This window comes from Protomyctophum parallelum (genome assembly GCF_964188405.1).
Source record: "Protomyctophum parallelum genome assembly, chromosome: 5".
Taxonomy (NCBI): Eukaryota; Metazoa; Chordata; class Actinopteri; order Myctophiformes; family Myctophidae; genus Protomyctophum; species Protomyctophum parallelum.
The window spans coordinates 39,063,804-39,088,302 of record NC_139702.1 but is presented as its reverse complement, the minus strand read 5'-3'; the positions used below and the strand labels follow the sequence as shown (position 1 = coordinate 39,088,302).

The following is a 24,499-nucleotide window of genomic DNA, read 5'->3' as shown; positions in this document are numbered from 1 at the left end:
AGTAGTAGTAGACGTAGTAGTAGTAGTAGTGGTGGTAGTAGACAGTACAGTAGTTGCAGTAGTAGTATTGTAATTTGTAGTAGTACGTACTAGTATCTCTGTGGTGTGACAAACTGGCAATAAATATTGTGTCATATTTAGTCTTTAATTATTTGACATGAGGACCTGCTGGGACCCTCTCAACTGAAGGACCCCTGCCCGAGAGGGACCCCAGCCAACACACACACACACACACACACACACACACACACACACACACACACACACACACACACACACACACACACACACACACACACACACACACACACACACACACACACAAAAAAACTTTTCATTCACTGATTGTAAATAATTCAGGCCAGTTCTGCGTTTCACCGCTTGGAGTGCTGTCAGCTAATGTAGCCCTGAGTTGTTTTGCTTTTCTGCAGCCATGAACAGAAACTACTACTACATTCGCGGTGGCCACAGATAGGTTGAGCGTGTGTCTGTGTGTATGTACTTTAGCCAGGAGTCAGCACCACATTTCAGCTTTGTTGCCAGACATTATTCACACGCATCAGCTAATGCGAGCAAGCAGCAGGTGCTCTTCCTCCTCGGGTGACGGGTGAAAGATGCCAAGGAAAAAGAAAAACGGACAGAGCCCTGCCAGAGTACCACCACCACCACCCGGGTTAACCGAGGGCTCCCGTTCACAGGAACCAGCATTCGGTGCCATGGCGAGTAACTTTACCCCCAGCAGCAGCTCCGCCGCCGCACAGTCGCACTGTGACAAGGAGACGATCGTCCAAAACATGCAGGAAATGTTCTCGCATTTGGAGCCAGAAGTCATTTACATCGTCCTCTCCGAATGTGATTTTAAAGGTAGCACTTATAAACACGGAAGTCTTGTTGTGGCTGGCTTGCTAGCCATGTTGCTATCCAACTTTTTGGGGAATGCTGTTGGGTAGCTAAAGCAGTTATAGCTCAGCTGGCTGGCTTGTTTTGAAGGTTGACAGATAAGGAGTGTGTTGTATTGTATTGCACCTTAATGTCACACAGGTCGTACGTTGCAGCGGATTGGCCGATATGTGTTTATTGATTAATTTGAATCAGAAGTTGCACCACATTTAGGCCTTTAATCTTTCTCCATATACTCACTTTACCTCACATTCATGACATGTCTAGACTAATAAACATGGCCACTACTTGACTAGATATATCACATTATTGAAGGCAGTCTGGCATGCAAAGCGTATGCTTGCTCAAGAAAGACCAGTACATCTCTAACTTTAATACCTAAATGTTTGTGTGTGTGTGTGTGTGTGTGTGTGTGTGTGTGTGTGTGTGTGTGTGAGAGAGAGAGAGAGAGAGAGAGAGGGGGGGGGGACATGCTGCATGTTCTGTTAGTGGCTGACTGACAGTTGAAGCGGTGATATTTTGACATGTGCAGCGGTGTAATTATATTTATAGCTGAGATAAATGTTTTGTTTCTTCTGTAGTTGAGAATGCAATGGATTCTCTGTTGGAGCTGTCAGTTGCTGCTGAAGTTGCGGCTCCCTCCACCTGTGGCTTTGAGCTCACGGCTGCAGCCTTCCTCAGTCCCTCCCCCCCTGTTGAATGTGGCCCAGTCCTGGCCAGGTCCTCCGAACCGCCACGACTCCCTTTCTCCACATCTCCCCTGCCAGATGATCTTGACCTTCTGATTGATCAAGAGCTGCAGACACTGACAACACAGCCGGAATTAACGGAAGACCTGTATCTTTCCGCTGCCGAACCCCTCTCCTCTTTTACCCCACCTACGGTCCCCAAGCAGGCACTCCCTGAGTTGCTTCAGTCCAGCCTGGAGGACCCCGAAGCTACGGAGACCCCCAAGAAACAGTCCTGTCTAGCAGGAGTGACCTCAGTGCAGCAGACGGGTCAAGCTCTCTCCCCACTTGACCAACTCAGTATTTTGGGAGAAGAGGATGTTAGGGCCGAGTCTTCAGTACTGGACTTCAGCTACCTGACCTCAGAAACGCAAGCAGCCAAGCAGCATTCTAATCTGGACCTAGGTGCATCTGGGCGTCCGTCAGCATTCCAGGCCTATAGAAAGCAAGACCAGCCACCCGCTCCCTCACACACACCCACAGGAGGAATAGTGGGAGGTGCAAGATCCAAGGTGAGTAGTGCTACAAGTAAGGACCCAATTAGCAACCAGCAATTATCCTGGAACCCTGACGCAACAGAATTCTTTCCCTACACCGATGGAAAGCAGGGTCCAGTCTTCATTACTCCTGTGGTTCAAAAGCCTTCCCCCTGGGAATCTCATCCACGATCTGGCTTTCCCTGGTTGGGCCAGAGGCCCGTCAGTCAAGCACCTCTCAAACCATCTGCCACTATTCCAAAGTCCTGGGCTGTACCTGCGACACCACAGGGCCCCGGCCCTCACATTGCACTCAACAGGCTTCGTTTGGAAGGGAGGGTCCTTGTGTTGCTACGGGGTGCTCCGGGGTCTGGAAAGTCCACTTTGGCCAGGTAAGCATGCTGTGTGTACTGTAGTTTAAATTGTTTCATTATTTCAGTCTATTGTATAAAGTAGGGGTCGACCAATGATCAAAATGTTTATTTTGCTCATAGAGCACTAATGTTGCGATCAACGCAACTTGCTTTATTAAGAAGTATCAGCCAACTAACAATTTATGTAACTTGTGTCTATGTGCATGTGTGTAGGGCAATGTTGGAACATAACCAAGGTGGAGTGGTGTTGAGTACTGATGACTACTTCAGTCGCAATGGAACATACCACTTTGACCCTTCTGCCCTGGGGGAAGCTCACGAGTGGAACCACAACAGAGGTAAATACGAAGGGCCCTATTTTGGGGGAAAAATTGAACTGGTGTGCAGTGTACTGTATGGGGCGTGCAGTGTACTGTATGGGGCGTGCAGTGTACTGTATGGGGCGTGGAGACAGACTTGGTATTTTCGGGGGACCAGAGAGGGGCAGAATACCCTCCAAGTGGCTAATAATAAAATGAAGAGTTTGGCCCTTTTGTAGCATTTGTACTGCAGAATGAATAGTATTTCCCAGTGTAATAACACTGTTACAAAGATACCCGCAACAAGCCAGAGAGAACAAACATACACACAGACAGGAATGCGCACAAATGTCACATCAGGTTTTAGCGTGGGGGAAATTTGAATAACTCTTAAAGCTACCATTTGGAAATATCACAGCAGTTTTGTTGGATACAAGCATTAACCTTTGCCACACGTGGGTTATAGCAGTAGTACTGTGCTACATTTTCATTACTGATGTTTTCAAAACTGCACTTTGAAATACATTGTGAACAGTCTGGCTAGAAGGTCATATTTCAGTTTGTGACCAGTCCACTGTCTGTGTTTTTCCACCTCTATCCCTTAGCCAAGGAGGCTTTTATGAGTGGTGCTAACCCCGTCATCATTGACAACACCAACATGCAGTCCTGGGAGATGAGACCCTATGTTGCCCTGGTCTGTCAACTTGTCATCAATACATGCAACATCCTATTTGTGACTAATCTTTTAAGAAGTACTACTAGTCCATTTCTTTTTCATGAAATCTGTTTAATGTTTATTATGCTCTGGGGCCTTAAAACATTTAAAAAAAGTAGTTTTTAATATCCATGTGGTCTTGGGAATCTACCGTCTCACAAGGATATTGTCACATTTCCCCATAGGCTCTAAAGCATAAGTACAAGGTGTTGTTCCGGGATCCTGACACTTGGTGGAAGAACAAGCCCAGAGAACTGCAAAGGTGGGATCATGAGGCTCAAGGTTGTACTTTATTGTTACATCTTGTGTACATGTACATAACTCTGTTTGGTGATATGTTTTTGTTATAAAGCTCTAAATTGTGTTACTGAATGTTTCTATTGTCAGTCTTGAACTGAACTGGTGACAGATGGCTCTGTTGCTGATGTCTTCTTCCCTTTGTCTAGCTTATATGTATTTACCCTTTGTCACTATCTGTACATTTATAGACGTTCTAAGCATGATGTACCCGTGGAGAGGATCCGGCGCATGTTGGAGAACTATGATCGCTTTGTTACTATCCAGGCTATCATGGGTGCACAGCCCCCCGAGAGGATACAGGCTGTCCGGCAGGGGAGCAGGCCTCCACAGTGAGTGTCACCAGCCTACTCTAATCCAAAAATATTCAAGTTTCGAGGTTGTACTTTGTTACATCTTGTGTACAGGTACATATTGTCATACTATAGAGACAATAACGGTAGAATAGTGATAAAAGAAAAACGTAAAAATATTAAAGAAAGGGAGAGTGCTAAAAAGAGCAAGTAGAGAAAAAATATATATATACGGTATATGTTTTAAGTCTAAAATGTTTTCCTTTTTAGAACTATGGACATCAGCAAATGTGTTTAAACTACTGTTCATACCTCTGCTTTTCCTAGGCCAGTGTCCTCTGACGCAACTCACCCTGACATAGTGGGAGAGCCTGGGTTATCCAGGAGATCTGAGAAGCCTTGCTTCTCCTCCCTTCCTGACGTGTCGTCTTCCGGGTGTGAAGGAGCGATGCGACTGCCAGAAAACACAGACCACAGCTCCACTGATTATCTCAATCCTCTCTCCAGTGAAAGGGTGCAGGAAAAACCTGAAGTCCCTGATGAGGATGAAGTGATGGATTTTATGGAGTTGGATTCCGAGCTAGATGCCCAGTTAGAGCTGGCTCATCCGATGGGAGACCAGGGAATCCCTGACTGTATAGTGGAATCTGTGTTGACGGAAGAGCAACATTGTGACGAAAGGCCTGTGGCTTTTTCAGAGTCCATCGGGCAAAGAGTGAAAAGGGAGAGGCGAAGCAGAAGGTCTGATTTTGAAATGTCAGAACCTGCTGATCTCGTGAAGGATACCAACCAGTCAGAGAGAGAAGCAGGTGGAGTGGAGGAGAAGGGGCAGATGAGTGCTACGGCAGTGGTTGGGGGGGAGCCGTCGGGGGACGGGAGTGAGAAAGGAAGGCCAGAGCTGTTGGAGTTTGTTGGGGACTGGCCCACTAAAGGGCCAGGGTTAGAGCAACGGCAGGGGAGGAGAAGAGACATAAGTGGGGAGGAAGAGGGGCAGAGGAACAGAAAAGTAGATGGCCATTCTAACGGAATGAAAGCACGACCAGGCCCCGATGTAACAGAGTTCCAGAGGCTTCTTGATCTTATTCAGACGGGTGTAACCTCCCCTGACGCCGCCCTTATTTGTGGCTTGGGAGAGGACTCGGATAGAGAAAGTGAGGAGGGGGACGGGTCACAGGAGTGTGATAGAGATGACCGTGAAGGGAGAGAACAACTCAAGAAGACGGTCATGGTTGACGGCAATAGAACTGAATTACCTGACTGTGTATTGGACTGGAAGGTATGTGATTCCTTTCTACTGAAGGAGCCCCCTCTACCTATAATGGTTGGGGCTGGAGCGGGCGTCAGTGAAAACGGACAACAGAATGTCAATGAGAGGAGAGATGAAATATTAGAGGTTGATAGAGAAAACCCCAGTGGTTCTCGGTCTTATCTCAGCAAGAAAAAGGATGGCAATGGTGATGCAGAGGCTGACCTCTGTCATACTGATATGGTGAAGAAAGATTCCACACACAGCTGCTCTCTTATCGGCGTCCCCGTTGATGCTCATGGCGAGAGCAGTAATTCAGAAGCAGATAGTGGCCCACACTCAGGGGGCAGTCAGGAGAGGAGGCAGCGCCAGAGTCGCAGGTCTGGAAAACAGTGCAAGCTAGCCCTTACCTTCACTCAAAACTCTCCCTCGCCTAAATCCCTCAAAGACAGTCCTCACACCACAACCCCAAACAGTAGTCATCGCAACATTGAATCGGACGTTGAGCTCAACTCTAATACTGACTGTAACCTCACTCTTGATCCCAAACTAGACTTTGACCTGTCCCTTGACCCCATCCCAAACCCCAACCATCTGTCACAGGTAGAATACCTTTCCACTGGCCCTAACCTAGATAATGGTCGCCCCACTCAAACAGACCCCCAAGACTTTGCCATTCTTTGGCGCCTTAATCAGCACAGTAGCCGTGATGACAAAGTTGTTGCTGTGGGTAACCTCCCCAATAACATCACAGTCCTCTCATGCAACCCCTCTCGCTTCCTCCCTAAGCTGTCCTGTGCAGCAGTAGTGGACCCCTCTGGCCCCAGTGTGATACCCGACCGTGCAGTGCACGAGAAAGGCACACAGGTGGAAGAGAAAGACGTTTCGGGGGTTAGAAGCCGATTGGATAACCTACGTATCCTCAGCCGCCATTTTAAACTGGTCGGTTTTGATACATTGGAGGATCTTTATGACAAATGCCATCAGGACTTGGAATGGACCACCAACTTGCTGCTGGACTCTCAGGAAAGGTTCTTTAGGGATGAGGAAGGCGAGGAGGATGTTTTGGCTGAACAGGACGGCAGTCCTCCTGCACCGTGTGTAGCTTCAGGCATGGACATTGCCTCTGGTGTGTTGGACGAGCTTCACCCTGAAGAAGAGGTAAAGGCACAGCCAGCTGGTGACGTAGAGGATGTTCACATGTCAACCGACGCAGGTTCTCCCACTAGGACAATAGTGGAATCATGTGGCAGTTCTAACAGTGAGCCTGGCTCAGCAGGGGTGATGAGGGACGACGGCTCATCGGTTGGAGGTGCAATTTCTCGACTTGCAATCAATCACGAGGACCGTTGTGATGAAAGCCCGCAGTCCTCTCGGCCACTGCTCAGTCTGCTTGGAGATGTAGAAGACGGAGAGGGATATGAGGACACCCTGCAGGCAGGGAACACGGAGACAAGTCCATGTAAAGACTTTGTTGACTTAGAGGGAAGATCTTATGGCGGCGATGTGGATGATGGCGAAGCACATGTGGAGTCGAGGGACGAGAACGGGGGAGATGAAATGTCTCACATAGATGAGGTGACCCGGTCGCTTGTAGTTCAGCTTGCGGAGATTAAGAGACGAGAGGGACAACAGAAGAAGGAGCAGAGGAAAGAGCAGATGGAGTGGAAGGAGAAACATCGGAGCCACCTGGACATTCAAAGTGTAGAGCTCAAACTGCCAACTGAGCTGGCATTACAACTCGCTGAACTCTTTGGTCCTGTGGGTATAGACCCAGGTAACTATTATTCTCTACACTCGTGTGTGTGTGTGTGTGTGTGTGTGTGTGTGTGTGTGTGTGTGTGTGTGTGTGTGTGTGTACATACACACACACACACACTAATGGCATGGGTTAGGGATCTCAGACTTCATGTGATTGTTAGTCATCTACGAATGCCGTCCACTACAGTATGACTCTGACCGCCATTATAAAATTTAACTTAATTGTGAGTTATCATACATCACATTACGTGCTCAGCCAATCCTCTAATCAGCTGAGCACATTCCGTGCTCATACACAAAGCTGTGCAAAACCCCTCAAATATATAAAACATCTTTTTAATGTATAGGTTCATTCTTGTAACTTCATTGAACTTCATTCTTGCCTCTTACAGAGCCACGCTGTAAAGATTTGTCACATGACCTCCCAATACGAAATGAAAATTACAGTCCAAATTCCTATTTTTGTTTTCATGATAAGTTCCTGAGCCGAGCTTTGTGAATGTCTAATAGGGAACACTGACATAACCTTCTGCATTCAGGTGCTTGCTCTGCTGAAGACTACGCTGTGCAGATGGACCTGAACCTAGCCAAGCGTCTCCACCAGAAGTGGAAGGACTGCATCCAGGTCAGATGTTGTTCATTTAGCAGCCAGTTTAGCATTATCAGTTGAACCGATACACCCATCTCGCATTCCTATTGGAGTTCAAAGTACAACTACAAAGTGTATCCTAATCTCAGGTGTGTGGTGGGGTCAGTGCGCGTCTGTGCATGTGTTCCACACAATACAAGTTCCCCACGAGGAAAGGGACATTTCTATGGTTAAGACATTTGTAGAGTTGGGGTTAGCAATGCAAACATGTATGCATGTGTGATGAGCCATTGGTAAGCTTGACCCCTGTGAAATATGTGTTACAGGAAAGGCAAAGACAAGCAGCGCTCTCCTATCACTTGCTTCAGGAAAGTAAGAAACATACCCATAAAGACATATTTTTCATTATTATATAATGCCTCTGATTGGCCTACCGACACTGCCTATCTTGCCGCAATGGTCTCACCAGACTGTCCTCCGAGACGTGAGGTTACTCCGTGGTGGGAAATAATACAAGTACAAGAGAATGACAGCTTGGCACGCGCAACAGTAACTTGTAACTTTTATTTTTGTAGGAGAGGCAAAATAATATTGTTTATGCTGTTTGCTTTGATTGAATGATTGATTGAACACGTATTTGTATGATTTGGGTGTGTTCTAAAGTGTTGATTAACGTGTATTAATGTAATTAATACCAATACTGATAAAGATCAAGGGAAAAGAGACATTTTTACAGTACAATTTTATGTTTCAAGTTTACACTGTACACACAAATAAACGGCATAAACAATATATTAGTTTGCCTCTTCTACAAAACATAAAAGTTACTGTCGCGCGTGCCAAGCGGTCATTCGCTTGTATTATATCGTACTTGTATTATTTATTTATTTCCCACCACGGAATAACCTCGCATCAGGCTATCCAGCATATAGCTATCCACCTCGGAGGAAAGTCTGGCAGTGTCGGTAGGCCAATCAGAGGCAGGCGGGGCGTTACCTGTGTCTATGCTCGGACGTAGAATAGATATACGCACACAGAATAACTCTTCCTACTTTCGGGCTGCTTCCCTACTTCCTTCACAGGTGTTACAGATGATACTAATTAAGGCTCTGTTCCATTTAGGTCACATTCTCACCTAATACTTCGGTAGACTCAGATCCGTATGGGCGGGGAATTGGGATTATTGCATTTTTAATTGGCTGGGGTTTGCCTTCACACTGTCATTCGCAGCAATTGGAAACGCAGCAGAGGGGACCTTTATCAATGTGTTCCATTCATAAACTATAGCCTACACAGTGAAATCTATCGTGATAAAATTACACTCATAACGTGCATGTGTCGTGCCGTCTGGGACCCCCCCCCCCCCTCCTCTCTCTCTCTCTCTCTACGCACGCAGCCGCCACACACTGTTCTTTTGGGCATGGAGGCACAGCGCTGCATGAGCGCACTGATATAACTCCCCAGTCCCACACAGTGACAGCACTCCATGTTTACGGCACGCACAGACAGACAGACAGAATATTATGTAGGCTATAATACACTGCAGTGTTTTTATGTGTTTTCTTAAGCAATTGATTAATGTACACGTCCTCATTTCGATCAGGGCTTCAGTCTCCTTATTCGACCACGTCTATCCACAGTAACGGGACATCTTTGCGCTGCGTAAAATATGCCTTAACCGTCTCCAACTGTGTTCAGCTCCTCACCCGCCACATTATGTTTGCTTCATTTCCTTTATTTACTGCGGATTGCATTCACACCTGCACCGAATCGTAGTCAAGTGCGATTCGAAGCGAAGCGAAACCCACGTTTTTGGGCGGAGTAAAATGCGGTTATTTGCTGCGCATTAGGATTCGAATGAGCCTTCACACCTGCCAAACGAAGCGCACTTTCTGACAATGCGCAGCAGGATTCGTTTTAATCGCAGCAAAGCTCTCTGGTATGAATGCGACCCTAGTGTGCAGTGGTTCTCAAAAAAGAATAATCAAGGACCCCCATAACCCCATAACTGAGTGTACATTCGGTCAAAGTTACACACCCGTACGGGGCCATTTGGAGCCCACTCAAGGACACTTTGAGACCCACTGGTGTAGCAGTGTTTCCAGTGAGCCAACACGCTCAATAGCAGCACCCTGACTCTGTTTGACCAGGATGGAACACAGCCTTCATTAGTATCATCGGTAACAACTCACCCCTGGAAGTAGGGAAGTTGCCCAAGTTCTTTCCAAAATGGCGTGTGTGTGCATGTAGCCCATTCCTGTCACTGTCTTTGAACACTGACTATTGAATCTCCAGGCTCTTCTCACTGGGGAGAATCCCAGCTCCACAGGACTGCGCCCGGAGAGGGCCCACAGCCAGCCCACTTTCTCCTCGGTGCCGATGGTTACGCTTCACTAGGCAGCCAACCAGAGGCCAACCGGGATGTGGCGCCTTTCATGGACCACTGGAGTCTTCCCCAACACCACATCTCCCTTCGGGACATTATGTCAGAGGAGCAGGCTCTGCAAGAGACCCTGGAGAAGGTAACATAATGCATACAATCATAAATAAAACATCAATGCTCACATACAGTACTCTCATGATCCTTTCAGTCTTTGCTGCAACACAATCTAGATTAATATATCATCTTTTATATTATTTATTTGCTTGCACTTGGTTACCATTCCCTCACTCCACTCTTCTGTATTCTTCTTCAGCCCCTTCTTTTTTGTGTACTTTACAATTATTTAACCACATTAACACTGGTGAAATTTGGCAGAATTTCTAAAAATGAAAAAAATAAATAAAAAGAACAGAGTGACACAAAACAATTAAAGCTAAATGAAACCTGGACCTCGATATTCTACTACCTAATAACCTTACTTCACCTCCCTCCCTCCCACCCGCCCTTCTTTTTGTGCAGTCCAGGCAAAGTCATGTAGACCAGGAGAGGTGCAAGCGTGATGGTGCCACCATTTTGAAAGAGCAGCAGCTCATCTCCCTCTTCCCCAACATTGACAGGCACTTTCTCCAGGACATCTTCAGGGACAACAAGTGAGACGTTTGAGGTCGCTTTGTTACAGTCAAATGAATGCACTGGACATTAAGTGCATTGCTTATGCACAGCACAATATACAGTTAGGGTTAGACACTTAATTTATTTGTTAAATGTATCAAGGGCAAGTGTGGTATGTGTTGTGGTTTTACCACTGAACGATCCTTGTGTATTATGTCTAGCTACTGCCTGAAAGAGACTGAGCAGTTCCTCCGCTCCCTGCTGGATGAGGGGCCAGTCAAGACAGTTGTTGCCCCTGAGGCACCCAAATCTGACACCCACAGGGCACCCAGCAAGGAGAGAGAGAAGGTATACGCTTGCATGACCCACTGTTCTCCAAGCAGTATGCTAATTGCGTTGGGTAGGACTTGGCAGCAGTGTTTTGTCTCTGTCGTTCTCAACACTATTTGTTAACACCATTGTGTCCTCCTCACGTTTCTCTTTCCACCCCACAAACGTTCATTCCCTAACCCTGTCAGAAGCAGAAGCTGCCAGAGGCAGTCCTGCCCCCTTACCAAGACGTGGAGGACCCAGAGTATGAGGACTTCAGGGCTGAAGCCAGTCTGCAGAGGGATAAGCAACATGAGTGCTTTATGAAGGCCGCAGAGGCATACAATCAAAATCGCAAGGATGTGGCCTCCTTCTACGCGAAACAGGTGGGCGACAGATAAAGAGAAGTCCATTTTAAGTAAAGTGGTACAATGAGTTTAGAGTCGCTGTTTTTCCATCATTGCAATTTCAACAACAAGGCAATTCAATGTGCTTTACATAAAAAGATGAAATGTACTTTTGTAAATACAGATGGAAGGACAAAGAACGAGTATATTAAATAAAGCATACCCAATGAAACACTTGACTTGTGTGCTATTTGCTGTTGTTGGATAGCTGTAGCACATGGCTGTGGTTCCATCTTCCTGTAAGTGCTGAGTATTACAAGCAGTACAGTAGACTGCTGACACAAATGCCTAGCTTATTAAATTTCAGTGTGCTGCAGACTCGGAAATAACATTGACAACTGTGGCTGGTTTGCTTTGAGTGATGGCTATTTGATTTAGAAAAGAAACAGCGCACAGCAATATTATGCTTAACCAGCACAGTTGCCAGTGAAATTAATCAGTCTAGTAAAATGACTGTGGCAATGTCATCATTAGGGTATATTCTTGTTTGGTAATGGGACATAGCAGCTGATGGAAGGTGGAATGCATTTCAGACCTGTGTCCAATAAGACTGTTTGAACATGTTAAGAATGCCAAAATGGTCTGTGTAAAATCTTTGGGTTCTAGCACATTTCAACCTTTTTAATGTAGGTCCTAACAGAAAAATACAAATAGTAAATCTAACAACACTCACTGTTTGTTTGATATTTTACTTATCACTTGAGAACACCACAACACATAATGAAAATGATACACTTGACTTGAGCACCCTGACACCTAAAATTAAAACAATTTTTCTTCCCAGCTGGAATCAGTTTTGGCTTTGATTAAACATTATGTCCACATACTGTATACATGCGTGTGTGCTCACCCCTTTGCCTACCCTGCAGGGACACCTCCACGGTGAGCGAAAGCGAGAGGCCGACCGCCGCGCGGCAGCCCAGATATTTGGCCGGGTCAATGGATCACTGCTGCCGAGTAACATCCTGGACCTACACGGGCTGCATGTGGATGAGGCCGTACAGCATCTGTCCCAGGTCCTGCTGGACAAAACCACAGGTACTGAGCACATTAACACATTCTGACCTGAGATCAGATTAAAAAAATGTCTTCTATGTCAGTCGCTCTTCGATTTTTCAAAAATAGCAGACCTACAAGCTCGTAGCGCGCCTGCTATGAGCTTGTAGATCTGCTATTTTTCAATAGCTAAAGCATAACATAATGCTAACACCAAAAGGGGTTCCCGCCCAAAATGGGTTAAGCCTGGTCCCTACTTGATCACACTATTGCTAACGTGAGCTTGTAGATTAGCTAGTTTTCAATTTTTGGCATTGCGACACCGCCGCACGACAGCATAAATTAAGCATTTCAGTACATAATGCATGGCTTGACGGAAAGATGGTGATATGATAGACTGAAAGACAAGTTATTGTGTGCGTGCATGCATCATGCATTGCAACTGAAGATAAATAATTTGTATTGCGGACAGAGAATGTAAACTCCCAACATACAAACATTAAATGCACATGTATGCATGCACATGCATACATGCAACAATTATTAATAACATCTTGAAAGCACAGTCATTAAAAAAAATACAATAGACAACTACAAATATATCCATTAAATTGGAGGAGTGCTTAGCCACTGTAGAAAGCTGTTTGTGTGCGTAGAGAGGAGACCCAGGGGACCAGTATGTCTTGTTTCAGATAGTGTATGAGAGGAGACCCAAGGGACCAGTATGTCTTGTTTCAGATAGTGTACGAGGGGAGACCCAAGGGACCAGTATGTCTTGTTTCAGATAGTGAATGAGAGGAGACCCAGGGGACCAGTATGTCTTGTTTCAGATAGTGTATGAGAGGAGACCCAGGGGACCAGTATGTCTTGTTTCAGATAGTGTATGTCTGTGACACCATCACTAATTCACGCACTCATACACTCTACTCGTACAACTCTTATTAGTATAGTGTGTGGGTTTGGCACGGGGTGAAATCAGCCCTCAACGGCTTCTGACATACATACATAGTAGGGGTTACTTGGCCCTTGCATCCAGCAGCCCAACCCAGTAGTCACTTTGAGTGGCACTGCACGAAGCCACGGGTATGTACTTTGTCAGACATTACTAACCCCATAGCCTAACCTCAGTTTTAACCGGCCATGTATGTCGGACTCCGTTGCCTCAGTCTTAACCGGGCCATGGTCTAAAACTTAAGTTGTTTGCGGTTGGCACAAAAATAGTGCCGTAAGCAGGATTCGAACCCGGGAGGTATGGATTGAAGGTCTATTGGCTACGAGCTGGCTGCCAGATTGGGTGTCCAGGCTCCAGTAGAATGACAACGCCCAACTCATGTAATAAGAAAGAAGAGCCTATAGTAGGGGAGGTGTAAGAAATGCCCTTCCACATCCCCTCCCCATATTTCTGGCAGAAGCCGTTGAGCTGAGTTTGAATGTCCATCCGTCTGTCTGTCTGTCTGTCTGTCTGTGTGTAGAGTACCAGCAGGGGCAGTGTCATCCTCGGCTCTCTGTCATCACGGGAAAAGGGAACCACAGCATGGGAGGCGTGGCCCGCATTCGCCCTGCTGTCATAGACTACCTCAATAACCACAACTACAGGTACAGTATACACACACACACAAGACCCCGTATCTGGAAATGTTATTCTTTTAATAGTTAAAACACAAACTGAACATTAATTTTTATTTAATCACTTGAACCCTAACGCAATTCCTTGTGAGTCCGTCGATTGGCTATTTTTTAAATGTTTTTAAACTGTTGAAAACTTAGGGATGCCAGTTTGAAAGTGATTTAAATTAAAATACAGATGTGGTCAAATAATGGCTGATATATCAGCCAGACTGATATTGGTATGGCCCCACATACACCCATGAACAAAAGCAAGGGCTCGCAACTCACTTATTCTCAATTTATTCACAATCACAGCTGGCAGGACATACAACGTTTTGACCCGTATTGGTCTTTCTCACCCACTCATCGCAAAGCCCATAATCATTGATCAACTCTTCTTTTTTTTCCTGTCTTAGGTTTACTGAGCCAAAGCAAGGTCTAGTGTTGGTCTCCTTGAACCTGAGCCAAAGCAAGGTGTAGTGTTGTTCTCCTTGAAGTGAACAGAGGTGAACAGAAGCCAGCAGGATGTGAAGGCCTGACGGAGGACAGCTCCTCTCCCTGTACCTCTTCCAAATGGGTGTGCGTCAACCATTTAATTTGGCTTAATCTGTCATTTTACTTCTGCTGCTCTCTCCCCCGCTTTCAGTTTGTCAAAAGACCGTAAAATCTTGAATGTTAGTTTAACAACTTAAAGCCCCATTTTAAACATTTTAAAATTTTCTTCTAAAAATAGCCAATCAGCTATTTGAGCATGTTTTGAACATTTTCACCTACAATTACATGCTCAAAATATAGCCATCAGGGTTAAATTGATAAACTTGGAGACCCTACGCTACGTGTCCATTTTCAAGCTCTTGAGCATTAAAGTACCACTCAAGATTTCACTGCAGAGCCACACACATCGCTCCCTCTATCGTACCTTTATGTCTCTGCATCAGTGGTTCTGGTTAGCCTGAGACAAGTCCAGGACGGTTATATTTTGTATTTTTTTTACCCCAATATGTTTGTGCAAGAGAAGAGCCTTTTATTTTTTATATATGGGTAACGAACGATGAGCGAGCTGCTAGGCGAGTATGTGCTGATGGCTGTGCATATTGTCTAGCTCGCCGGTCGCACATAGATTTCCCAAACAGGCAAATGATATGCCCTAAAAAGTAAGTTATATATGTATATTCAATCTTTTTATTTGGAATTGGTAAATGAAAATGTTTGCAGATTGTTATAGGGGATATTTTGCACAGACGTGAATACATGTGTGCCTTGAGATATTGACTGTCCCTTGTGTGCCTTGGCCACAAGAAGTTTGAAAACCACTGCTCTCAACCTCTCTTCCTCTTTCCTTTTTACTCGCTCAAACTTTTCATCGTTCCAGACGTAAGAGCTGCCAAAGTGTAAATCTACGTTAATTGTTTACTATAGTTTTAACATCACGTGAAAACAACATGATTGCTTTCATAGTGTATATATAAATTATATATTAATGGACTATTTGAATATGAGCCAACACTCAAATTGGGATCAGTGTGTATTTTTGGTGCCCGATATCTGATATGAATGTACTTTTTATTCTTTAGAAAGGTTTTATCGCTACATTTGTATTTGTATTTTGCCTTTATGCCTTTTAAGGACGATGAATGGAAAATATTTTGGAAATCACGTTTTGTAATGGTACTTGTTCAGTCAGATTTAGTTTTTTAAGTAATATGGAGATGTTTTAAAGGACATTTTGGCATTTTATTGTAATCCTAAATATATGGTCATTAAATTGGTTTTAATGCAAACTCAGATTAGCCTCACATTTAAGTAATCAACCTTTAATGGGCTGTGTGGCAAATTATTTTAATAATTTGCCTTGGTGCCTTTTAGAAGCAGTGCACAGAATATACTTGATTTGCCACACGACAAAGCAAATAACTTGTTTCTGCTGCTACCGTTTTGTGACTCGGGTACAGTAGTAGGCTATACTACCACATTACGTTTGATTCTCATTGAGGCCAGTTACAGTAGGCTACTTGTTGAAGCTTTTTCCCTCCCATCTGCCAATATTATCGTTCTAGCGATAGGTATTACTCAGGTAACTGCAGGTTTAAAATATTTTTTCACTTTGTTGTATGTTTAATAGGCCTAAGTGGAACAATCATTTTGGAAGAGAATTTTGTATTTTTGTATTGTATGTTTATCATTCTACATGATGTAAAGATGTTGTTGAATAAAGATGTATTTGAGACTTTTGTGCTCTGCTTTGTGTAAGCCTATAGCCTATACTTTTATGTCTTTCTGGGAAATTTTAATAAATGTAAATTACCTGTCCTACTGCAAGATAAGTGTCAATCAGTAAGCAAGTGTTTACATTTTGAAAGTAAGGACCTTTTCTGTCCCACAATGTATTCATGTTTATATGAATATGCAGTATAAAGTATGAGAACGGCTATGATGCATTCAATGATAGATTATGCGCTTATGCATTGTATTTTCTATAGCCTAATATTGCAAATGTGTTCATGTCAACCTGCTCAACCATAATGCACAACTGATGGGACCAGCATATGCACTTGACTCCATAAGCGACGCGTGCAGATGCATTGATGCCTATTTTTTACAGTCTATGATTGATGCAGAGGAACAGAATCGCATCACCCACTCCTCCACCCGTCACCATGCAGGCGGATGCTTTCAACATAGCGAAGAGTTTTGGTATCATAAAGTTATAACTCAAAGAAAGGTGTAGCTAATTTGCTTGATCGTTCCGTAGCTAGATATAGTGTTTGTTTAAATTTGATATCAAGGCAACAAGTTAGCACACGGTAAAGGTTTATTGAAATAAATTGCCCGCCCTCCGTGCTTCAGTTAGTGGAAGGACTTTTGTATGGGCTTTGACTGAACAAGCGGCGTGCGACATCCGCCTCATTGTTCAGCATTTAGATGGGCTGTGTCGATAGACAATACAGGTAAGACTATTTTGTCGTTTTATTGTTTTATCTTAAATGCTATTGTCGACCTTGGCTGTTTTTTCCTATAACCTGGTGGTGCTTTAAGAAATTCACGTCCCTTTTTAGCCTATTTATTTCTAATTTGTATACAACCTAGGGTTGCACTTGCCACCCGTCCCTTAAAATACAGAATCGTCCCTTATTTGAGAATTAAATTATGCGTCCCTTATTGAACCAATAAGGAACGCAGTTTGTTCCTTATTTTCCTAAATAGCCCCTACACGTCAACACTGAATTTAACAATAATGAACAAAACAAAACACAGGAAATATTAAAGTCAGCACAATTGTTCTAGCGGGAGGCACACACTACCTAAAGTAGCCTAAACCAGTGGTTCCCAAAGTGAGGTCCGGGGACCCCCAGGGGTCCTTGAGGGAGTTCCAGGGGGTCCCCAGCTAAATTATAGTTTGGAACCAAATGGACCCTTATGGGTCTGTAACTCTGAGAGTGTACAAATGGAACCAAATGGACCATCAGAGTTAAATTAACATTGATTTTACAATATGAATTGGGGGTCCCAGAGATAGAATGCCATTAAATGGGGGTCCGTATACTTAATGCATGTCAAACTGGTACTTGAAATTAAATGGGTTGAGAATCACTGTGTAAAAATCTTCTCTTATGGGGGTCGCTGGCATATATTTTATAATGGGCTGTTGATGTTGTTATGCTCATTTGGAAAACAAAATTCTACTTCAAAAGTTGTGGATAGCATATACCATAAACAATAAGTTGAAGGGAAACTTCAACTTATTGCTTCAACGCATTGCTTAAATTTATTGCTTCAACGTATTGCTTCAACGTATTGCTTCAACTTATTGCTTCAACGTATTGCTTCAACGTATTGCTTCAACGTATTGCTTCAACTTATTGCTTCAACTTATTGCTTCAACGTATTGCTTCAACTTATTGCTTCAACTTATTGCTTCAACTTATTGCCGGCCTTGCCGCACACGCCTGCACCGCAAGGCCGTGGCAGGCGTAAAGAGTGTCTCTTATTTCAATATCTCAAAGGTGGCAACCCTATTACAACCTAGCCTACAACCTATAACAAACTTCCCAAAAAACGGAAAGGAAAGATTGGTTCATATGGTTCTATTAAAGAAAAAGATAGGCTACTTCTCACAATTATTGCAAAGAAAAAGATAAGCTTCTCACACTAGAGAAACAACAGTGATTTGCTTATAGGCTATAACTTGGCCAGCTTTAGTTCACTGAGGTGACACATTTCATGCTCACAATGATAATAGCCTAGCTCAGGGACACATTTCAATAGCAGATTCAGAACTTGTAAATAACACAATATAGCCTACTGGCTAGTGGCTACTGTCTGTTACAAGACTGCCAAGCCACCACCATCATGGCAGCCTATAGCTTGGCAGGTGGTTTAGGGCAGTGGTTTTCAACCCTTTTCATATCAAGGCCCATTATTTGTCATTTGAGCCACGGCCCATGCACCATTTGATGACATTTAACCTCTCAAACCCAAAACTAAAGGATATAGTTGTCATAGGATAAGATTGTGGTACCATAGGAGAGATAACAGGCAAACATTGATCAAAATAATTATTTGGCATTCTCTAATTGTGTAGACTTCTTGAATTAAGTAATGCAGATGTTTAACATAAATGTAACTCTTACTCTTGAGAGCGTAAAACATTTTATACTCAAGAGTTAAAGATCTATAAGGGTCTATTTGGTTTCATTTTACATTCAAGAGTTAAAGATTTATAAGGGTCCATTTGGTTACCAGCTTTCCATCATTTTAGCTGGGGACCACGTGGAACCCTGTCAAGGACCACTGGTGGTCCCCGGACCACTGGTTAAAAACCACTGGTTTAGGTTTTTCACCATAAAGTGATTAAATTATATTTTTTATTTATTTTTCCTCAAATTCACCTTCTGTTCTTGTGATTACCGGTATATAGCTTGGGGAATCACATGTGATTTTCTGTCACAGTCATTGATTGAATACTTTATTTACAGTTTGCACAAAAAAAGCAGAGGAAAGTATTCAATAAAAGCTCTGCTAAGAGGATTTTAAACTCAAGAAAGCATATGGCTTGTTTCCATTTGGGTCCTTTTGTACTCTATTCATCAAATTCATAGATAAAGTTTTTTAAATTTATCGAATAGAGCTCTTTGTGAACTTCCGGATCAAATCTATACTTCATTATGGATTCAGCCCCGGCCCCCGGGTGGTGGGTGCCCTAACTCATTTTTGGATTCATGTCTTTGTGTTCCAACTTCTTTCAGAGAATTTAGTTACTTGGCAGTAAGTTGTGCAAAGTATCCATCTATATTATCTGATGACTACTTGAAAGTGAAAGGTATTTCTCAATTATAAAATAATCTTGTACAAACTAAGCGATGATGCAGTCTTCTTCCTCAATATGAGTTGTTTGGCAAACTGGTGAGGTGAGAGATGTAGGCCTAAGCAGAGTCTTGTTAAGTTTCTGGTCTGTACTCTGAAATAAATAAATCACCGTAAATACTATTTGTTATCTTCTCATCACTGTTGTGGGTCTCTTCTGTCTTCTCAGCAGATACTCGTCATCCAGCCTTGATGGGTCAGATATGACTCAACAAGACCAATCATATTTAAGGTAATCGCTGCCAAGACCAAAACCAATCGTCACAACAAGAGTCCGGCCCGAAACAAGGCGAGGGGAGACAAGGAAAGGAGAGGTTAAAACCTTTACGAAGCCGTGCTCGTCAATGTCAACTTCCTCAGTATATTTGAAATGAGCAATTGACTCAGAGGAGAGACTTAAACACAGTCTACATGGCTCAGTAGTACGTACCACAGAAGTAGATTGACCACTACATCTCTAGTCATGTCATTACCACATGGCTAAAAATCAACAGCTACAAAAAGGACCCCACACACACTCCACATCTCATAATCACATATGCACTGACCACCACAATGTAATGCCTCACGACTCCCTGAGCTGTATCCTATAGGAGAACTACACTGCAAGTATCACAAACCCAGCACAACCAAGACGAGAAGCAGCCAGCGACCATGAACGAACTGGAAGCGACTTCAGTGAAATGTGTGCTAGTGGGGGACAGCGCGGTGGGCAAGACATCCCTCTTGGTGCGATTCACGTCAGATACCTTCCCCGAAAACTACAAGCCCACGGTGTACGAGAACACAGGGGTCGACGTTTATATGGACGGGGTTCTGATCAGCCTGGGGCTGTGGGACACGGCGGGCGACGACACGTTCCGACAGATCAGACCTCTGTCCTACCAGCAGGCCGACGTGGTGCTCATCTGCTACTCGGTGGCCAACCCCAACTCCCTGGCCAGCGTGACACGCAAGTGGATCGGCGAGGTCCGGGAGAACCTGCCGTCACACACGCCGGTGCTGGTCGTGGCGATGCAGACGGACCTGCGCGAGACGGGACCACACCGTGCCACGTGCATCTCGGCGGAACAAGGGAAACGCGTGGCCCGAGACGTGCGGGCCAAAGGCTACGTGGAGTGCTCCTCCCTAAGTAACCGTGGCGTGCAGGAGGTGTTCGAGTCTGCTGTCCGGGCGGCCGTAAACCAGGCCAGGAAACGGGAAAGGAGGATTCATCAGTGTAACATGTTTTGACCAAGGACTTAAAAATGACTGGTGGATATGGGTTCTAATGGAATATTCACCAGAGTGATTTGTACAATAACGTTAACAAGTCCACATTCTGCATGGAGGTGGAGTGGTATAGTGTCAATGTTTAAAGGGATCCAGACGAAAGTTAATGGAAGATTTGCCACAGGTCATATTAGGCTGGCATGATCAAAGTGATTATAAAGTGGATCATCCATGTATCTCTGCTGGGTTGGACAGAAAAATATTGACATGCTTGTTAATAAGTTATTTAAGTTATTAACTGCCCTAAAAGGGATATAAAAAATGATAAAACAGACAATACAGCCAGAGACATAAACAATAGGCTAGGGTGTTACCACAGTTACCTCCACAACGTATAATATGGTCCAGCTAGCTCACACAAAGGTATTTATATGTCCATATTGTGTCATAACATTTATGACACAATATGGACATATAAAATACCTTTGTCTATAGTGCAAATAGATATAGCTGGATATCTCGGTGACTTCAGTCATTGACATAATGTTGGGGGAGAAGATTTTTTAATTTCAGTTGAACCATGCATTCATTGTCTTGCTTGTTAAAGGAGCATTCAGTCGTGATTTGAAAAAACCCCGGTCCGCCCCGGTAACAAGATGTGCACATGCACGAACAACAGTGGGGGGACACGCGACAGGCCAACTGCACACACACCAAGCCCCCCCCCCCCCCCCTCATGATTGGCGGAAGGACACTCTCTATCCTGATTGGATGAAGGCTGGGCCACCTGGACAAAAACGAAACCTACGTTTTTTGACCCCCAGGGGTTAACTGGGGACAGGGAGGAACTCTTTATATGGTCAGCACACTCTATATTAGGGAGGATTATCACAACAAAACAAAACAAATGTATTATTTGAATTAAGTGAAATCACTGAATATACCTTTAAATAATATATATGAGTTGTTTATTGATTAGTAGTAGAAACTATATGAAAAGAAAATCAATAAAATAGTAACTACTGTATTGTTTCATAATATATATTTTTGTCTGATACATAATATGAATGTCTCATAGGGAGTCAAGTGGAAAGTTTGTGCGTGTGTGGCCTTGCTCTGGATAGGACCCATTATAAATTGATAAAATAAATAAATCATATAGATATTATAGTAAACGTGAGGCATGAACAATAATTGAGCTACTCACCACGCCTTTAAAACAAAAGGTGTAGACTAGAGCCTCACCTTTACCTTTAGGTCCTACAGCAAGCTCTAGTTTGATGCGTGCATGTAGTAATTCATTGTCCAGAGTTGTTGTATCTTTTTGGATATGTCAGTCCTTATATTCACATTGAAGCCATTCACATGAATGTAAAACTCACTTGATATTACGTTGAACACTGCAGCAGTACACAGCATAATGGCACATGTGGCTTCTCCCATTGCACACCTGCAAGCCATCACACCCTGCCAGGTATAAGTGGTAACCATAGTAACCAACCACCCTGTCAATCAGTCCCATTCTAACTGATTGTTGACACATGACATAATTATTTAGGTAGGCAAAACACTATACAATAAACAAAACAAAATAAAACAGGAAGGCAATTTGGCTCCAAAAAAAGGTGTAAAAGTTCTGCTATAACTTATTTTTCATCTCTGTTGGTTGGAAAAAACCTCATATGTCCAAAACTTCATTCAAATAAAAAAATAGCAAAAGTAGCAGATCTACAAGCTCGAAACGCATGCTTCGTGCCTCATTTCTAAGCTTGTATGTATATCTTCTATTTTTGATACTTTTGTTTGACACTGTACAGTATGATACAAAAAAAACACAAAAATGTATGGCCAAGAGGTTTCTGCCCAACAGCAATGATATTTAATTGATCACTGCAGGTTCATATGTAGGCCTACCCGATTTATCTAATCTCTATTGACTTTCTGAATAAAGAATGCCAAATATCTTAAAAGTCAGAAGAAAGTGTGACTTCATCAGCAAATGGATCCCAGTCCAAACCATGCAAATATATATAAATAATATGAAACATCCAGACTTTCTTTATATAATTTTATTTTAGTAATTTCGTGAAGAAATCAAAGAAAAATCAATAAATTCCATGAATCAGAAAACAATATGTTTAAGAAGTAGTGAAAATAGCCCATCTCTTGTGAGCCAGTAGATCTGCTATATTTTCACTAGTTTGGGTCCCGGGAGAATGTTTAATTTCTCTTTTATTTTAACAGTTTGGCTCAGCACCAAGGATGGATGGAGGATGTGCGTTACATATACAGTATATATATTATTTTAAATGTCTCTTTTGGGTCACGGGCAAAAATGTTTGGGAACCACTACTCTAATGTTAGACAACTGGAAGCATTGGACCCATTACTGCCGGTATCCATGTGGTAGTGGAACAATACGAGTACTACTAGTTGGAGACATTTAAATAAATGATAAGATATAATTATAATTTAAATAAATTATAATTAAGAGTTACTTAGTTTTTATTGTTGGCTGCGACTGAAGGTAATATTGCTTACATACTGTAATTTGTTATTTTCTTTATTAACTGTTTAAACAAAATGTTTGTACATTATGGCCATGGAATTATGTATTTCTTCTTACAAATTTCTTACAAATGTAAAGAATGTAAATCAAGTGCAAATCGTCCAGGACAAAACCAAGTAAGTTTCCTATTATTATTTGAATTATTGGGGTTTCATTCATATCTTCATACGCCTTTCTAAAACATAGTTTTATGTTTAAAAATGGCTAAATCAACAGGAATCAACAGGATCAATGTATAATCGCTTAAATTGTACAATGAAAAGAACAAAAGAAGCTGAAACAAACAGCAGCTGGACAGTGGTGTTGCCTTTAGGTTGATTGGACTTTCAAATGATGACCTTTATACATTTCAAAGTAACGGCAATGTTTCTGTGCTTGCCTTGTACAGAAGTATTGGCATTAAATGTACTTAAAGTACCAAAAGTAGAAATTACCCATTGCAGAATGTCCCATTTCATGTTTTTAAGTGTATAAAAATCTTTTGAAAATAGCTGATCTTCAAAAAGAAACTAGTAACTAAAGTTTTCAAATAAATATAGTACAAAAAAGTACAATATTTGGATCCGTGTAGAGTAGAAGCAAAAGTATTGGAAATTGGAAATACTCCAGCAAAGTAAAAGTACCTCAATGCTGCTTAAGTACAGTATACGTAAGTAAATGTACTTAGTTACCTTTTACCCCTGCATATTGCTGATAACACACATTGTGGTCAGCGCTCTTGTCTCTAGTGTTACACTTCTAACAGTTGTAACCCACACTGACAGTATAGTACCTGCCTGTGTGTCTCTTCCTCTTTAGCCCACTCCCTCTGAACACCCACAACCCCCATCTCTCTCCCTCTTTGTCGTCTTTAACACTAAGCACCAGCAGAACACGCACGCACGCACGCACGCACACACACACACACACACACACACACACACACACACACACACACACACACACACACACACACACACACACACACACACACACAGGAAACACCTGTGAAGCTCAATACCACAGAAAGTTAGTGACACACTAAAGTCTCATTCACATTGCACAATACCTAAAAACACACGTCTCATTGTCATTGTTCGATAGAAAGGAAAGTTGACTGAATTGAATTTACTACAACTATTGGAAAATTGAATGTACAGACTAAATTCCATTAGAAAACTGTAGAAAAACACTCGTAATACAATTTAGCAAATGCTCTTCCCGGTAATCCAGAGCGATTTACAGTAAGCAAGAATACCAGTACCACATGATATTGTGGGGGGGGGGGGGGGGGTTGCTTTGTAGGCCAGCTTCAGTGTTTTGCACTCTGTGCGGGCACCGGGAGCCAATGGAGGGAGCGGAGAGAGTGAGAATTTTGGCTT

At 43.1% G+C, this 24,499-nt stretch overlaps 2 protein-coding genes across 4 annotated transcripts; both read left to right on the top strand.

The window, feature by feature from the left end:
• Positions 1-461: 461 nt before the first annotated feature.
• On the top strand, positions 462-16,228 carry n4bp2 (NEDD4 binding protein 2). Of its 3 annotated transcripts, XM_083765899.1 has the most exons (17): positions 462-864; positions 1,482-2,140; positions 2,237-2,496; positions 2,692-2,816; positions 3,383-3,471; positions 3,678-3,754; positions 3,981-4,121; positions 4,410-7,105; positions 7,629-7,714; positions 8,005-8,050; positions 9,974-10,200; positions 10,581-10,711; positions 10,895-11,021; positions 11,192-11,368; positions 12,259-12,427; positions 13,858-13,981; positions 14,410-16,228. In XM_083765899.1, the coding sequence occupies exons 1-17, from the start codon at positions 615-617 to the stop codon at positions 14,471-14,473; spliced, it is 5,448 nt and encodes a 1,815-aa protein (XP_083622025.1). In that variant the 5' UTR covers positions 462-614; the 3' UTR covers positions 14,474-16,228. The 3 variants fall into 3 exon arrangements, with proteins under 3 accessions (XP_083622025.1, XP_083622026.1, XP_083622024.1); XM_083765900.1 differs by having other exon boundaries at positions 462-827; positions 1,482-2,496; XM_083765898.1 differs by having other exon boundaries at positions 1,482-2,496.
• Positions 16,229-20,011: 3,783 nt separating this feature from the next.
• rhoh (ras homolog family member H) lies at positions 20,012-20,976 on the top strand (the record flags this gene model as incomplete). Its single annotated transcript, XM_083765236.1, has 1 exon — positions 20,012-20,976. One exon carries the CDS (start codon positions 20,012-20,014, stop codon positions 20,588-20,590), a length of 579 nt encoding a protein of 192 aa, XP_083621362.1. The 3' UTR covers positions 20,591-20,976.
• Between the last annotated feature and the right edge of the window lie 3,523 nt (positions 20,977-24,499).

Coding starts and splice junctions, on each gene's coding strand:
- n4bp2 (XM_083765898.1), top strand. CDS start 615: ATGCCAAGGAAAAAGAAAAACGGACAGAGCCCTGCCAGAGTACCACCA. Junction 7,106..7,628: donor TCCTGTGGGTATAGACCCAG/GTAACTATTATT, acceptor TTCTGCATTCAG/GTGCTTGCTCTGCTGAAGAC. Junction 8,051..9,973: donor CTATCACTTGCTTCAGGAAA/GTAAGAAACATA, acceptor TTGAATCTCCAG/GCTCTTCTCACTGGGGAGAA.